The sequence below is a fragment of the Clavelina lepadiformis genome, chromosome 4 (genome assembly GCF_947623445.1).
Source record: "Clavelina lepadiformis chromosome 4, kaClaLepa1.1, whole genome shotgun sequence".
Classification (NCBI taxonomy): Eukaryota; Metazoa; Chordata; class Ascidiacea; order Aplousobranchia; family Clavelinidae; genus Clavelina; species Clavelina lepadiformis.
This window is the reverse complement of record NC_135243.1, coordinates 1547793-1565184: the sequence shown is the minus strand read 5'-3', so window position 1 is coordinate 1565184 and position 17392 is coordinate 1547793. Positions and strand designations below refer to the sequence as shown.

At 38.4% G+C, this 17392-nt stretch overlaps 2 protein-coding genes and 1 long non-coding RNA gene across 5 annotated transcripts; all 3 read left to right on the top strand.

Annotated features, from left to right (window-relative positions):
* The first annotated feature begins 371 nt into the window (after nt 1-371).
* On the top strand, nt 372-2734 carry LOC143452348 (uncharacterized). The gene is made up of 5 exons (XM_076953293.1): nt 372-680; nt 1051-1188; nt 1852-2089; nt 2225-2509; nt 2648-2734. The coding sequence occupies exons 1-3, from the start codon at nt 480-482 to the stop codon at nt 1864-1866; spliced, it is 354 nt and encodes a 117-aa protein (XP_076809408.1). The 5' UTR covers nt 372-479; the 3' UTR covers nt 1867-2089; nt 2225-2509; nt 2648-2734.
* A 3208-nt stretch (nt 2735-5942) lies between these two features.
* LOC143452362 (uncharacterized) lies at nt 5943-9942 on the top strand. The gene is made up of 4 exons (XR_013115015.1): nt 5943-6157; nt 6388-6503; nt 8508-8714; nt 9787-9942. It is a non-coding gene; the product is annotated as an uncharacterized LOC143452362 (long non-coding RNA).
* An 882-nt stretch (nt 9943-10824) lies between these two features.
* LOC143452341 (5-oxoprolinase-like) lies at nt 10825-16514 on the top strand. 3 transcript variants are annotated; one of them, XM_076953275.1, is made up of 5 exons: nt 10825-11039; nt 11268-11383; nt 13527-13721; nt 14000-14109; nt 14175-16514. In XM_076953275.1, the coding sequence occupies exons 4-5, from the start codon at nt 14017-14019 to the stop codon at nt 14553-14555; spliced, it is 474 nt and encodes a 157-aa protein (XP_076809390.1). In that variant the 5' UTR covers nt 10825-11039; nt 11268-11383; nt 13527-13721; nt 14000-14016; the 3' UTR covers nt 14556-16514. The 3 variants fall into 3 exon arrangements, with proteins under 3 accessions (XP_076809390.1, XP_076809391.1, XP_076809392.1); XM_076953276.1 differs by having other exon boundaries at nt 11268-12989; XM_076953277.1 differs by lacking the exons at nt 14000-14109; nt 14175-16514 and having other exon boundaries at nt 13527-13715.
* Nucleotides 16515-17392: the final 878 nt, after the last annotated feature.

The window sequence follows — 17392 nt, the reverse complement described above, 5'->3', positions numbered from 1 at the left end:
TAACCTTGCATTTAGTAACAAAGTTCATAAAATTACGGCATTGCATGGATAAGGATTCTAAGGAAGGTTTTGAATTAAACAGTGACGAAATGTCACCATCTCAATATTAATGTGATATTTATCGCGATAACAGCAACTGTTAGGTAAGAAACTCTGACTGTGTCGAGTGGCTTCGTATATTACATGGCACGAATGAGATTAAGCCACTAGTCTTTCACTTATAACGAAGTAAATGCCAATCACATCGTACACTGGGTTTTAGTTGTAGCCATCATTGTTTCCAGTGCATCGGTGGGACGTAGCCTAGTCAGCCATAAAAAGGAGTTGAAAACTGTATGTAGGCAGATTTATGGGTATTACTTGGACCACAATAAGGTATGGGCAATGTTTTTTCAACGAAATCAACGTCTTAATAGTCAATGATAAAAATTTTGGACTGATGACGGTCACTTTTTTTCCAGTGTAGTAGGCCTAGGCCTATGCTACATAGCCTAGACATGAAAAATGCTAGTCCTAACTTCATTATCGATATTGAAAGCATTCATTGCAAATGCAGCAGAAGTAGTTCACAGATCTGCCAATTGACTGACCTATGCGTCGAAGTGATGAAGCTGTTGTCTGTCGATCCACAAAATTACTGTGATGCTCCCAGGGAAGGAATTCGAAGCATTATGGAAAAGGTATGTTACAAAAATAAACATAAATAAAGCCTATATATATGGAAAAGTTTATCATAATTTTGTGAATAATTTTATTTCTCATTGTTGCTTCAAGTTTAATTTTTTGCTTTGTTGACGAGGCTAAAAAGATTATTATCAAATGTAGTTTGATTTTATTGTTGGTGCTTAATTACAAATATGCCTGTAATTTTGTCTCTAATTAATGTTAGTTTCTCATCATCTCCACAAGTTTAACCATTTGTCAACTTGGCTAAAACCACTGCTATGTAATGCTGTTTAAATCTATAGACCGCCTAATTATGTATACATAGTTTATTTTTGTTTTGAAGAGTTGAAAATTATAATGCGTTAATCACTCGACTTGATTAAGATCGATTTCATCCGGATGGGAACGACCGTTGCCACAAATGTTCTCCTCGAGAGGAAAGATGAGAGAATGGCACTTGCTCTCACTGAGGGTTGGAGAGATCCTCTTGGAAACCAATCAAGACCAAAAATGTTGGACCTCGTAAGTTTATTAACTCTGATATTTCCAGTTGACAATGCAGTTGTATTCAGCTACTACCTACTGCTGACTTTAAATGTGGGTTTTGTATTTTTCGTCTTTGCTTATTTTATAGTTTTCATGGTGTTTAATATTTCGTCAGAGATGAGTTTATTATCACTTTTTACTTTGATTTAAAGCAGCGGTTCTTAACCTTTTTGATCTGCTTTCCTATTCCTAATTATATCCTAGTTTTCTGTTGGTTGTAGAACTGCACCTACGCTTATGTTAGTGTCAGGCAAGAGCTGAAGTGAGCCTCACTTCTGTGCGTAATTATAGTAGTTTATTTGTTTGATGCTGTCATGCATTCATACATGTGAGTCTATGCTGTTGTTAGAATGAAATTACATACAGCTTGGCAATGCATGTTTTGGTGCCTACAACTGTTTTGCTTTGTTTGGCAGCAAAAGTAAAAGAATGCTGAGTTTGAGTCTTGTTTAAGCTCGATTGCTTTATGTTGTCTTCGCAAAACTTTGCATCATCGATTGTTTGGTTAATTGTTATTGTTCACTTTGTGATGCTGGTCTATTGTCTTTATATATTGATAAGTAATTATGCTATTGCATAATCAAGTTTAATTTAATATTTTTAACGTTCAACTGTGACATCAGATGTCTATGTATGCAGCTTTTCCGAGTATGAAGTAGCAGTTAAAAAGATTGCCATGGAGATGAGATTTAAACAAGTCTTAACTATCATCTCAAGTCCATGGTCAAGATTGTCTCGCACGACTTCACTGCATGCGTAGATGCCTACCTCACACTGTGAGTTAAAGAATATATAGAAGCTTTCAGTCTGACGTCAGCAACATAGACATCAACTCGCTCTTTATGCAGTCTGATGATGGCCTCACTCCTATTGATAAGTAAGTTTGTTCGTAAGGCTGTGATTATATTATTATATTAACATGAAGTATAACAACAGATCGTCATATTCATTTAAATCAGCGATAAGCAAGCTACCAACGAAGTGACACCTATCATTGCAAACTGTGTTGTAGATTGAGGAACGTAGATATAGGAGCAAGTAACAGCTCCAACTAATTATGACATCGTTTGTGCCTATGATCTGGCCCGCCTGTAAAAACTCAACACTCAAACAGCCCTTGAGTTGGAAAAGATTCATCAAATGTTTACGTCTTCTGATATAAAATACAACATCTCACACTCCTCAATGCTCAGGTTCGATGGAAATAGAGCAATATTATCCGGCCCAGCAGGTGGCGTAGTGGGGTACACTATGACATCATTTGAAGACCAACCCAGCATTGGGTACAACATGGGAGGTATGGTGCCGCTAGGATATCCAGTATTAGTATGAGCATGTATGTTGCATGCATGCGCAAGCTAGGTAAATATTAATAAGATTACGTAAGTTATGTCCTTGTGTTGTCATCGTGAAATTTATGACACTATTTACACAGGAACATCAACAGATCTAAGTCGATACGACGGGGAATATGAGCATGTGTTCAAGTCTACTACAGCTGGTGTCACCATACAAGCGCCACAGGTATTTTATTTTGAAATCTTAAATTAAGACAAAATTTCAACAATGGCACAAATTTTCCTGTTAATATCAACATCAGGACAAAGTTTGTTTTTATTTCAATGTGCCGATATGTGCTGGTATGTGTTGTTTGGACTCTACATGCTTTGTTATATTTTTGTGTATACAGTCGAAATCAGTTAATCGCATAGTCAATTTTCCAAGCTTTTTTATGCGATTAATCGGTGTATGTGTTCCTACATTTTCTCCGTTATTCTCTTTTAAACACCGGCGCACGCATTCTTGCTCCTCCGCCAATTTTTGGAATGACACAATGCATTGTGACGCAACAAGTGAGCTTCCTTCTTTTCGATTTCGACACAAAAAATTTTTCAATAACAAGGATTCTATCGGACAGACATAAATCTTTTCGCTTTGCTGGCTTACTATTTCCTGGCATTTTATATCGTATACGTAGGCTACAGTACAGTACAGGTATTCTACGTTTTTGCAGTGGTTTGCGCTTTGCGACGTAACAATGCTTAAATAAAAATTAGTCTTGTTGTTCTATTGTGATGTAACCATCCGTAACAATCCTTAAATGAAACGTAGTTTTGTGGTTCATAATCACTGTAGAGAAGGCTTTTTTTCGTGAAGTTTTACTTTATTGTTCAAATCATTTACATGCTACTGTCTCTATAGCCTTGCGAGAGATCTGGCGATGATTTTTGTTTATTGGTGAGGATAATCTTCAGCGACTTAACACTTCATCAAAGGAAATATGCGGTTAAGTGATACAAGTCTACAAATCAATCAAGAAAACCTATTCGATTAACCGATTTATGCGATTAACCGTTGAATTTTCTTCACAAGTGAATGGGAATGGTTTGGGATTATGCAATGCAATGCTATTAAGCGATTTATGCCTTTAACCGATATGCGATTAACCGATTTCGACTGTATATTATAGTATTGAGTATCTTGTTTTCTTTCGATCTTTTTGAGATATTTTATCTTTACCTTTTGTAAAATATTGTGACTTTGTGACTTTCATAGAGGATCTGTCAGGTGATTCACGGTCCAGCGATCATCATCGACAAAATCAGCACAATCTTGGTGGAACCTGACTGCAAGGGAAAGATGACTAAGAAAGGTATTGCGTTATGACATCATGGTTGCGTATGACTATGTATTGCATTATGACATCATGGTAACATCACTTTAGATTGTGTTGAGGGTTGTCTTTTTGTTACATGATAGACTGACAACATCATTGTAGCTTGCCGCGATTAGAAATTGTAATTTTGTGAAAATTCGCTTATTCAGGTGACGTGACCATCATGATAGGGAAGGGAAAGCCGAAGCATATTGGCAAGGAATTGGACGCCATCCAACTCTCTATATTTTCACACAGGTCAGTGTTATTTCGTAGATACAGTTTTTGGAAGCAAGTTTTATAACTGACAATAACTGGAAAATTGAATATCAAATGCATGCAATGACCATTGTGGTAGTTGTAAGGTGTGGTTGGGTTCTTTGTCATTCTCCGTTATTTTAAATAGGTGGTATTTGTTATTGTTAAGTGTTATTTGGTGGACTGAATTTCTTGAAGCGATTTTTATGACTGACAATTTACCCAAAAGACAATAACTGGGAAATTGAATACCAAATGCATACAATTATTATTGGGGTAGCTGTAAGGCGTGGTTGGGTTTTTTGTCATTCCCAATTAACTTTTATGGGTTATGTGCTATACTGGGATCACTGACCCCATCACTATATTATAACCTCTGACCTTTGACATCAAAGGTTCATGAGCATTGCAGAACAGATGGGTAGGATTCTACAACGGACAGCGATATCCACTAACATTATGGTCTGGCTTGAACTTGTCATATTTATACATGTTTGTTATTTTATATTACTGGTCTAGATAATCGTCCAACAGTGCTTTTACTTGTTTGTTCTAATTTCTGCGAATTTATTGCACCAACATTTCTCAGCCCTTGACATTTTATCTGTGGTTCAGTCGTTGAAAGTCATGTCTAGTCTTTGTATATTGCAAGACTTGCTTGTGTAAATACGTTGTTGATAGCTGAGTAGGTGTATTTCTATTATGATCATTGTGTGTCATTAGAAATCTCATTGTTTATTGTGTAACAATGAATCATTACATTACATGAATCGACAGGAACGACTTGACTTCTCGTGCGCTCTTTTCGGACATGATGGTGGTCTTGTTTCCAACGCTTCTCACATCCTAGGCCACCTAGGGGCCATGCAGAATGCCGTGCAGTACCAGATGAGGGCGATAGATATCAATGAAGGAGATTGCATCCTCTCCAACCATCCATGTACTGGAGGAGTTCATCTTCCTGATCAATCTCGTGAGTATGATCATGTGATTTGCTTGATGATGTGATAAATGTTATAGATCTGAACATGAAGTTTGCCATACGATGTTCAAAAATTTCATGGTTGTTTCACAACGGTGTTTATGTTAACCAACCGCTACTAAAACATTATCAGAAGTTTGCGATTTATGCTGGGACCACCACCATTATGTGGTTACCTAATTTACCAGCTTTGTGGTTATTTGGCAATTTAGTTGCCGATGTGGTAATTTATGTGGTTACCAACAATCATTTGTTTAGTTGGTATCATATCATATGAAATTACCTGATTATATCAGACAACATCATGCAACATGGCTTCATTATTTCCAACCACACACCAGGTTTTCATCCCTGAGCACACGAAGCCGATATTTTTTCACGGCGAATTGCCACGAAAAATTTGCCATTCCGTTCGATGTCCATGTGTATTTAGTGCTAGTTTTGTGGTAGCTCAGGCAACTTGACAATCTCTTCTCTCTACAACAAAGGCTGTCTCTTATTTAAACAAGATTAAATAGTTACGTCTTTTCCGAATGTTTTTACTTATTTAATTCATTTGGGTGACTTTTTTTTAATTAACAGTTTGCGACAGTTATTTTACTTCATTATTACCAATTTGTTACATCACAGTGTATTATCACAGTTTAAATCATCATCTCGCTGTAATGGTTGGATAATAAAATGTCATATAAACATCTCAATATACATATGTTAATTGATAATCTCGTATTGGTAAATTGGATGATTGCAATTACCTAATAATTTGTTCTTTTCTGATTTGTTTGATATAAATCTTTTGAGAACAATTTCGTTGCATTTCGATCACAGAGCCCATATCTGCACTAGATGTCACTATTGATGAGCTTATAGTCGAGTGTGTGCAAGCATTATCAGATCAGGGTTTCCCCTGAAAGGATCAAAACCGATCTTTATTTGAATCCGAGGTATGAGCGGACCGACTGCGCCCTCATGTGTCAGCCTTCCACGGTGAAAGACTTAGATTTTGTCGCATTAAAGTTTGGTGACTTTTTGCCGACTTTCCAAGCCAGGTGGGTTCTAAGATCAACACTGGTGCATTTTGAAGTATTTTCCACATTTAGTTGCAAAGAACCTCGTCCATGTATAAGTTGTTGTCGAATGATATTTGTAGAATGTTCACAACCAATTACTATGCAACAGCTACGCTGTCGTTTTATTAAAACTTAGCATTCAAATTTTTAGATTATTCAAACATTATTATTTTACTTCATTAACATCAAACTCATTCACGCATCTGCAGATACAAGAGAGAATTTGGTTTTGCCAATCCAGGATGTGACATCATCAACGATGGTAGCAGAGTTGGAGGTATCGGACTTTCTGGGATTGAAGATCATGCTCTAGTGACATCGAGTGGTAAGCCACCACATGTCGAAAAATTAAATAGTTTTTTCATATCTAGTTCTCGTATCCTGGACATAAGATCATATCAGATTTCATCCATCAACAATGCCACCTTCTAATGGAAATAATTCAGCCCTTTTAAACACGTTTTCTATCGCTGATTCTGATATCGCATCCCATGCATAGTTGACGTAATTTGCTGCATCTAGCAGATGATGGTTGCCATAGGCAACACCCGCTGCCCCTCTGAGTAACCTTTTTGCTTGCTCTTGTTTGCGTAACTTCAAAGTCTCTTTTAGCTCATAAAGGCTAAGAACGTCCTTAACATACAAATATCTCAACTTTTCTTTAGTGCTGCAATTATACCCATATCGCATGGTTGCTTCCAGCTAGTGCAGTTGGAAGGGAAAATGCCACCTTGACGTTGTTTCTCTCAAAAGCAGAAAAATGACAAGGAGCGGTGTCCATCAACAAGAGAACCCAGCGTCCTGTTCTCTTCTTCACTTCAGGATGAAAAACTTTATTGAACCATTTCCAACACCTGTCAACGTCCATCCATGCTTTACCCTGACTTAGTACTTTAGAAGCCATTCTCGATTGTTGACACAAGCCGGAAATTTTGGTTTCCCAATCAATGTACAAGGAACTTTATACGTTTCTGTGGTATTTGTGCAAACACCGAATGACACTCATTCGTTAGCTTTCTTTTTCCTCGGGTAGTGCTGACATCTCCAGATGGCATGAGCAAGGTATATCTGAGCAAGAGCTAAAAAAAATAACCCAGTTTCCCAGTTTTGTTATAAACATTCTCGGGATCATACTGAGCAATAGCATGCATATAAATCATTTAATGCAGCCAGTAATCCAAATTTTTCTTTATCCACTTCTGCTCGTTCACCGTGGAGAAGAAGTTTCTGCTCCACCATGTGATCGGAATCGGCTAAGCCACTGCCATGAAGCTTTCAAGTCATCCTCTGATATTAATAGTTGTTCGGCGATTTGCTTGGCTTTTAAAACAAGCAATGAAGGCTGAACTGGAAGGCTTGTGCAGTGCATGCTATCAATCCAAACATACAACATATCTTCCAGTTCAGAAAATCGACCAACAGATGCTTGAAATTGTTTTGTTTTGGTCTCTTCATACATCAAAGGATATCATTTTCGAATAACTTCTTGATGATTCTTCTAAACCTTTGGAATAATGTCTTTACTCACTTTGTCCTTTTGAGCAAAACTTTGCTTACTAGGAGGAGCTGGGTCCCTCAACTCTGTGATTCTCTTAAACGCTTTCCTTACTTGTCATCATGCGCAGTTAAAAGTTACAGAATTACTAGGAGTAAGCTACTGTGCAATTATACTCACCACCTAACACAATAATTTCATCTGCAAAAACTTGTACAATTTTACTGCAGGCTAGCTCACTACTGCACCCATCTCGTGCAGGTGTTGTATAAAGTGCATGCAGATTTGAATCCACGACCTGGTACACTAATAATAATTAATCTATTTGCGATTACAAGTTTGATGCTTTGGACTATTTTACTAATCTAAATTAAAAACTTAACCTCAAGGACCAAGCTTCTTGCATTTCTTGTCGTAACAGTAAACCCAGCAGACGAAATTACACTTGCGTAATTGTTACGGCTTAAAAGAGTTGATAGTGATGCGCAGTACTGTCACCGTACACATTTCAAGGGAAGAAAAAACGAAAACATTGCTAAGTACGCGCACCTACCAGTTGCGTACTTAAGCTGGAGATTACTGGTCTAGATAATTGTCCAGCACTGCATTTACTTGTTTAGTCTAATTTCTGCGAATTTATTGCACCAAGATTTCTCAGCCCTTGACATTTTATCTGTGGTTCAGTCGTTGAAAGTCCTGTATAGTCTTGTGTATATTGCCAGACTTGCTTGTGTAAATATGTTCTTGATAACTGAGTAGGTATAGTTCTATTATGATCATTGTGTGTCATTAGAACACTCATTGTTTATTGTGTAACATTACATGAATCGACAGGAACGACTTGACTTCTCGTGCACTCTTTTCGGACCCGATGGTGGTCTTGTTTCCAACGCTCCTCACATCCCAGGCCACCTAGGGGTCATGCAGGATGTCGTGCAGTACCAGATGATGGTGATACAGAACAAGGAGGGTGATTACATCTTCTCTAAATATCCATGGGCTGGAGGACTTCATCTTTTTTATCTAACTGTGATCACTCCTGTGAGTATGATCATGTGATTTGCTTGGTGATGTGATAAATGTTATAGATCTGATCACAAAGTTTATCATAGGATGTTCAAAAATTTCATGGTTGTGTAGCAACGGTGTTTGTGTTAACCAACCGCTACTGAAACATTTTGAGAAGGTTGCGATTTATGCTGGGATGTGATTGTGATTTATGTGATAATGTTGTGAATGATGTGCTTTCTCGTATCACATGATGCTGAAAAGTTTCATGGTAGTTGTTGTGTGAAATGACGAATTGGTTTCTGGTTTTCTAATGAGTCAGAATTACCTTTAAACCAGCTTAGCTTTTCTAAGCATATCACGCATTGCGGTACGACTTTTCCGTTCACTGTGGTATCTATAAAGCCATACTTCAGATAATTTTGGTCATACATTCTCTTTTTTTCACTCATTTTTTGTCAATACAATTAGTTTAATTACTAAAATACCTGGTTATTAAATCAGTACTAAATTTAAGTTTTCTTCATTTTACGGTTTTAGTATTGGCTGACGTTGGTTTTACCCTATTTAAACCGGGTGCGCGACATTACTATTTTTATTATGTGTGGCCGACACTGCACACAAGTTTTCAATCGTTAATGACTCGAAAATTATACGTCGTAAACTGGTCGGATATTTACAGGTTAGTAGCAAAAACATCTGGCTTCCTGTAAACATCATTAAGGAAAACAATACGCTTCAACGCGGAGAGACACCAAATATTATGACGTAACAATTGACGTATTTCAGAATCAAATTTCAAAAATACAATTGCCATCGTGACACACTTTAAAATTTTAGTAAAAATGAACCTATAGCGAAAGTCAAGAAAGCATGTTTACACATAGCAGCTAACCATAGCTGCGAATTTATTGCACCAAGATTTCTCAGCCCTTGACATTTTATCTGTGGTTCAGTCGTTGAAAGTCCTGTCTAGTCTTTGTATATTGCAAGACTTGCTTGTGTAAATACGTTGTTGATAGCTGAGTAGGTGTAATTCTATTATGATCATTCTGTGTCGTGAAAACACTCAATATTCTTTGTGTAACATTACATGAATCGACAGGAACGACTTGACTTCTCGTGCGCTCTTTTCGGACGTGATGGTGGTTTTGTTTCCAACGCTTCTCACATCCTAGGCCACCTAGGGGCCATGCAGGATGCCGTGCAGTACCAGATGAGGGCGATAGATATCAATGAAGGATATTGCATCCTCTCCAACCATCCATGTACTGGAGGAGTTCATCTTCCTGATCAATCTCGTGAGTATGATCATGTGATTTGCTTGGTGATGTGATAAATGTTATAGATCTGAACATGAAGTTTGCCATACGATGTTCAAAAATTTCATGGTTGTTTCACAACGGTGTTTATGTTAACCAACCGCTACTAAAACATTATCAGAAGTTTGCGATTTATGCTGGGACCACCACCATTATGTGGTTACCTAATTTACCAGCTATGTGGTTATTTGGCAATTTAGTTGCCGATGTGGTAATTTATGTGGTTACCAACAATCATTTGTTTAGTTGGTATCATATCATATGAAATTACCTGATTATATCAGACAACATCATGCAACATGGCTTCATTATTTCCAACCACACACCAGGTTTTCATCCCTGAGCACACGAAGCCGATATTTTTCACGGCGAATTGCCACGAAAAATTTGCCATTCCGTTCGATGTCCATGTGTATTTAGTGCTAGTTTTGTGGTAGCTCAGGCAACTTGACAATCTCTTCTCTCTACAACAAAGGCTGTCTCTTATTTAAACAAGATTAAATAGTTACGTCTTTTCCGAATGTTTTTACTTATTTAATTCATTTGGGTGACTTTTTTTTAATTAACAGTTTGCGACAGTTATTTTACTTCATTATTACCAATTTGTTACATCACAGTGTATTATCACAGTTTAAATCATCATCTCGCTGTAATGGTTGGATAATAAAATGTCATATAAACATCTCAATATACATATGTTAATTGATAATCTCGTATTGGTAAATTGGATGATTGCAATTACCTAATAATTTGTTCTTTTCTGATTTGTTTGATATAAATCTTTTAAGAACAATTTCGTTGCATTTCGATCACAGAGCCCATATCTGCACTAGATGTCACTATTGATGAGCTTATAGTCGAGTGTGTGCAAGCATTATCAGATCAGGGTTTCCCCTGAAAGCATCAAAACCGATCTTTATTTGAATCCGAGGTATGAGCGGACCGACTGCGCCCTCATGTGTCAGCCTTCCACGGTGAAAAACTTAGATTTTGTCTCATCAAAGTTTGGTGACTTTTTGCAGACTTTCCAAGCCAGGTGGGTTCTAAGGTCAACACTGGTGCAGTTGAAGTATTTTCCACATTTAGTTGCAAAGAACCTCGTCCATGTATAAGTAGTTGTCGAATGATATTTGTAGAATGTTCACAACCAATTACTATGCAACAGCTACGCTGTCGTTTTATTAAAACTTAGCATTCAAATTTTTAGATTATTCAAACATTATTATTTAGTTCACTAACATCAAACTCATTCACGCATCTGCAGATACAAGAAAGGATTTGGTTTTGCCAGTCCAGGACGTGACATCATCAACGACGGTGGCAGAGTTGGAGGTATCGGACTTTCTGGGATTGAAGATCATGCTCTAGTGACATCGAGTGGTAAGCCACCACATGTCGAAAAATTAAACAGTTTTTTCATATCTAGTTCTCGTATCCTGGACATAAGATCATATCAGATTTCATCCATCAACAATGCCACCTTCTAATGGAAATAATTCAGCCCTTTTAAACACGTTTTCTATCGCTGATTCTGATATCGCATCCCATGCATAGTTGACGTAATTCGCTGCATCTAGCAGATGATGGTTGCCATAGGCAACACCCGCTGCCCCTCTGGGTAACCTTTTTGCTTGCTCTTGTTTGCGTAACTTCAAAGTCTCTTTTAGCTCATAAAGGCTAAGAACATCCTTAACATACAAATATCTCAACTTTTCTTTAGTGCTGCAATTATACCCACATCGCATGGTTGCTTCCAGCTAGTGCAGTTGGAAGGGAAAATGCCACCTTGACGTTGTTTCTCTCAAAAGCAGAAGAATGACCAGGGCCAGTGTCCATCTACAGGAGAACCCGGCGTCCTGTTCTCTTCTTCACTTCAGGATGAAAAACTTTATTGAACCATTTCCAACACCTGTCAACGTCCATCCATGCTTTACCCTGACATAGTACTTTAGAGGCCATTCTCGATTCTTGACACAAGCCGGAAATTTTGGTTTCCCAATCAATGTACAAGGAACTTTATGCGTTCCTGTGGCATTTGCGCAAGCAACCAGTGACACTCGTTCTTTAGCTTTCTTTTTCCTCGGGTAGTGCTGACATCTTCAGATGGCATGAGCAAGAGCTGAAAAAATAACCCAGTTTGCTCCATGTTATAAACACTCTCGGGATCTTCTCATCGTGGAGAAGAATTTTCTGCTATCCACGACGTGATCGGAATCGGCCACTGCCATGAAGCTTTCAAGTCATCCTCTGATATCAATAGCTGTTCAGCGATTTGTATTGCTTTAAAAACGGCCAATGAGGGCGGAAGTGGAAGGCTTGTGCAGTGCATGCTATCAATCCAAACATACAACATATCCTCCAGTTCAGAAAATTGACCAACAGATGCTTGAAATTTTTTTGTTTTGGTCTCTTCAGACATCAAAGCAGATCATTTTCTAATAACTTCTTGATGATTCTTCTAAACCTTTGGAATAATGTCTTCACTCACTTCGTCCTTCCGAGCAAAACTATACTTACTTGGAGGAGCTGGCTCCCTCAACCCGGTGATAACTTCTAATCTCTGAGATTCACTTAAATCAGTGGTTCTCAAACTGTGGTACGCGTACCACTAGCGGTAAATGTGTCTTAAATTGTGTTTTCTTGCTATTCATTGGTGTTATGGTATAGTAATAACGGTAATAACTAATAAATACCGGTACATTTGAGTAAAATAAGTCATTCAGGAGCCAGGTGGTACGCAGTGTAGCAAAAAAAACGAATGAGTGGTACGCGATCGCAAAAAGTTTGAGAAACACTGACTTAAATGCTTGACATCATGCGCAGTTAAAAGTACAGGATTACTAGGAGTAAGCTACTGTGCAATTATACTCACCACCTAACACAATCATTTTAACACTAACACATTTTACTGCAGGCTAGCTCACTACTGCACCCATCTCATGCAAGCGTTGTATATAGTGCATGCAGATTTGATTCCACTGACCTGGTAACTTATTCGCGATTACAAGTTTGATACTTAGGCCTACTTTACTAATCTAAATTAAAAAGTTCATCTCAAGGACCAAGTTGTGCATTTGTTGTCATAACCGTAAACCCAGCAGACGAAATTATACTTGTGTAATTGTTACGGCTTAAAAGGGTTGATTGCGATGTGTAGTTCTGTCACTGTGCACACTTCAAGGGAAGAAATAACAAAAACATAGCAAACTACGCACAAACCGACCAGATTTAAGTTGCGTACTTAAGCTGGAGACTGCTGTGTGCATCACTGGTCTAGATAATCGTCCAAAACTGCTTTTACTTGTTTGGTCTAATTTCTGCGAATTTATTGCACCAAGATTTCTCGGCCCTTGACATTTTATCTGTGGTTCAGTCGTTGAAAGTCCTGTATAGTCTTGTGTATATTGCCAGACTTGCTTGTGCAAATATGTTCTTGATAACTGAGCAGTTGTAATTCTATTATGATCATTCTGTGTCGTGAAAACACTCAATATTCTTTGTGTAACATTACATGAACCGACAGGAGCGACTTGACTTCTCGTGCGCTTTTTTCGGACATGATGGTGGTCTTGTTTCCAACGCTCCTCACATCCCAGTCCACCTAGGGGCCATGCAGGATGGTGTGCAGTACCAGATGTGGGCGATAGATATCAATAAGGGAGATTGCATTCTCTCCAATCATCCATGTGCTGGAGGAGTTCATCTTCCTGATCTCACCGTGAGTATGACCATGTGATAAATGTTATAGATCTAATCACAAAGTTTATCATATGATGTTTGAAACATTTCATTGTTGTTGTTTTGTTGTTGCTTCATTGTGATTTATGATGGGTTTTGATTGTGATAATGTTGTGAATGACTGCTTTATCATATCATATGATGCTGAAAAGTTTCATGGTAGTTGTTAAGTGAAACGATGAATTGGTTTCTGGTTTTCTAATAAGTCAGAATTATTTTTAAACCCTGTTGAACTTGTTTTTACTTGTGACCTCACAGAAGTGACAGCGATTCTCATGCTCCCCGGCGATTTTGCTCGTTGCAGCCGGACCCACAATCTCCATGGCAACCTGGCCGACTTGAGAGCGCTTGTTGCCGGTAACCAGAAGGTAAGTGTCTTTGTGACGTCACAACTGTATCAATCACAGACATTACAACGAAGCTTTCTGTTTAGGGGATCCACCTGGTCCAGGAGCTTATATCGTGTTACGGGTTGGAAGTGGTCCAAGCTTACATGGCACACATCCAACACCACGCCGAGGTTGCGGTCAGAAATCTGCTGCGCGACGTCTCCACGACAACGGACGGCGTACTTCGCGCTTCGGACAAGATGGACGACGGATCAGTGATCAACCTCCGCGTGGAGATCGACTTGAAGGAGGGAAGCGCGACGTTCGATTTCGAGGGGACATCCCCTATGGTGATAAACAAGTTGAACGCGCCGAAAGCGATCAGCAAGTCTGTCATCATCTACTGCCTCAAGTGCATGGTGGGCTACGACATCCCTCTTAACCAGGGCTGCCTCGTCCCTATCCACCTCCTAATACCCAAGTGAATACTCCAAATACCCTATCCACGTCCACATTGACCGAATTGGTTCCTACTCGACCCCGATATCCAGTTATCCGGTCGTTCTCAAGAACTTCCAACTTCTCCCGGGCACTGGCGGAGAGTGACGTTATAGGGGCGGGGACGGGGTTTTGAGAGAGATTCTCTTTCGAAACAATTTAACGCTGTCAGTGTAGAGTGAAAGGAAGTTTCACAACTCTATGGTTGACCTTTGACCTTCCTTCATTGTGGTGAAGCCGATATACGATGTATGCGTGTTAATGTTCGTTTATTAACTTCTGTTCTAGCGAATGTTTTAACTCGGCTCATGTTTTTCTAAATTTACTGAATTTTGTCAAAACTTTACGTTTTTAAGCCGTATTTTGATGCACTCGTAGATAATATTTTTTGCGTCGCTCGCAAAATAACCGCGGTGTAGTTTCAAAGAACATCTGGTCGTATTATTGGCTGTCGCTCTTTCAAACCTTGTCACGTGCATCAGCCCCAGCACTGCTTCTACAAGTTTTAATTTTGCGAGATAATTCACTGAAAACGAAATGCAGCTTATTCCAACACCAGCCAGACACAAAATCCAGCTCCATGCGACCTGATGCGTGTTGTTGAAGCTCCTCGACTACTTGTGAGTGACCTTGCAGCCCAGCATTGGAGAAATCGCAATCTCAACTTAGAGCAGATACTGATTATACACGGCCTACAAGATAAAAATATGTTTTAGGACAAGTTTGTATCTACCCAAGGTCCCGTCTCACAACTACTCGTCTGACCACACATTTACGCAATTTTATGACCTCATTGACCGTCCCCACGCCTTATCGCGTATCAATAACCGATCCGGTTGCCTTTATTTCTACCTCGCGTGTTGGCGCTACGATTATTCCTAGCTTTTATGTGTACGTTGTACAGTCGTCTCCGCTTAATTGGACACTTTGGTTCCGCTCACTTTTGGCCGAATTAAGCGGAGAAACGGCTTTGTCCGAATTAAGCGGAAAATCAATTGCTCGTTTCATGGTCATGCGTAAAGGCAAACAACGCATTTAAAATACTGTACTGTTGCGTAATAAATGAATTGCAGCTGCGCTATACTGCAGTAATTGGCACTGATCGCATAAAACGCACAAGAGTTATACCTTCAGGTTAGTTGTACTGTACAGTATTTCGATACCAAACGATTCAACAAATACTGTATATTACTGTGTAACACACACATATACGCACTTTTTGATATCCCCACCAACGCAGCTAACTGCCCAACTGTGAAGCAAGCGTCTTTATTTTTTTCTTCGTTCACTTTTTTTGCTAAACTTTTCTGTACCATTCTGTTCTACAAGATGGACGCAATTGTACCGAGGTAAAAGCGACTATGAAGCTGGCACGGCCTTATATGAGTTCAGTGTCGATTGTTACTGCATCGATCGTTATTGTTTTATCATAATCACTCATAATGCAACTGCATCTTGTCTTAAAACGAACGAAGTACTGTTTATTTTGTCATTAACCTAACGATAGGAATTGCGAACCTGTGTCCGAATTAAGCGGAGAATTAACAGGAGTTTTTTACCTTCAATTTTTACTTTTGTTCCGTTCTCGAGCATTTTGGCCGAATAAAGCAGTTGTCCGAGTTATCCGGTGTCCGAATTAAGCGGATTCGACTGTATATCATTTGCTGCGCTGGTCTTAAGTAATCGCTTGTACACGAAGCAAAATAATGGTTGTCTCCTGTGTTTTTCATAATGATTATTATTCTATACAGAGCAAAGGGTAATTTTGTTTGATAACAATACGTTTTAACATTATCTATTATTACGCAAGAAAAGCTGTGTTGATTCATATTTTTTTTGCTTAGGTTAGCCAAAACAAATAGAACGAGGTAATTATTTCGCTTTTACACTAAACTGTACAAGAAATACGATTTTTAGTGTTTTTTCCTATTATGTCGCCTACCAGCAGCAAGTAAACGTATATATGACGTTAGGAATGTCAAATGTTATAAAAGCGTTTTTGAAACAAAATTTGTGAATCATTTACAGTAACTTAGCCAAAGAAGCTTCTATATTGAAGTGTGTGGCCTTTCGATTTTATTTGTCCTTCGTTATTTTATGACTTTGACCTCAGCAAATATTAAACCTGCAGTTCTGATACAAAGCATATATTTAAAAGTAGATCACATCCACATCTTATAAAATTACAACCCTCCTACATCGTCGCCAACTTTTGTTTTCTGAAGTAATATTGTTGCTTTATGACATCATTTGCGAACAGACATGTGATAAATTTACACTTCCTGACAATGATCTTAACCGAAGAAAGATGCAATTATGACGTAACTATGATATTTGTTCGATCCCAGGTTGAAAATTGGAATCTGGGGTTTTTAGGCATTCCAGTTTATGCGAGATGACTTTTCAACGGGACGATTCTCGTTGTTGTTCATATTCGCGTCATGAAGCAATACGTAACTGTTACTGCCAATAGATTTTGTCAACGTATAACATTGCCAACTGATTTTAATTCATCTTCAATTTATGTAAAGTACTTTAAGCACCAACCAACCAAAATGGTGATGTTTCAACTTGCAATGGAATGGAGTAAAATTTTGTGATTTTCACTGCATGAATTTTTCCAGTAAGCTGCTTTTCAGGGCAGCTATAGACAACTCCGTTTCAATGATTGATGACGTAGATTGATTGTGAAATTTGTTGAACTGAATAACGAAGCACGACTTGTAGCTAGAGACATAGTTATCATAGTCGTAGTGAAAACAAATGCAAAGAAATAAGCTAACAAATTTAGCTTTCTGCTTAGTAAAGAAACAAGACAAAAGAA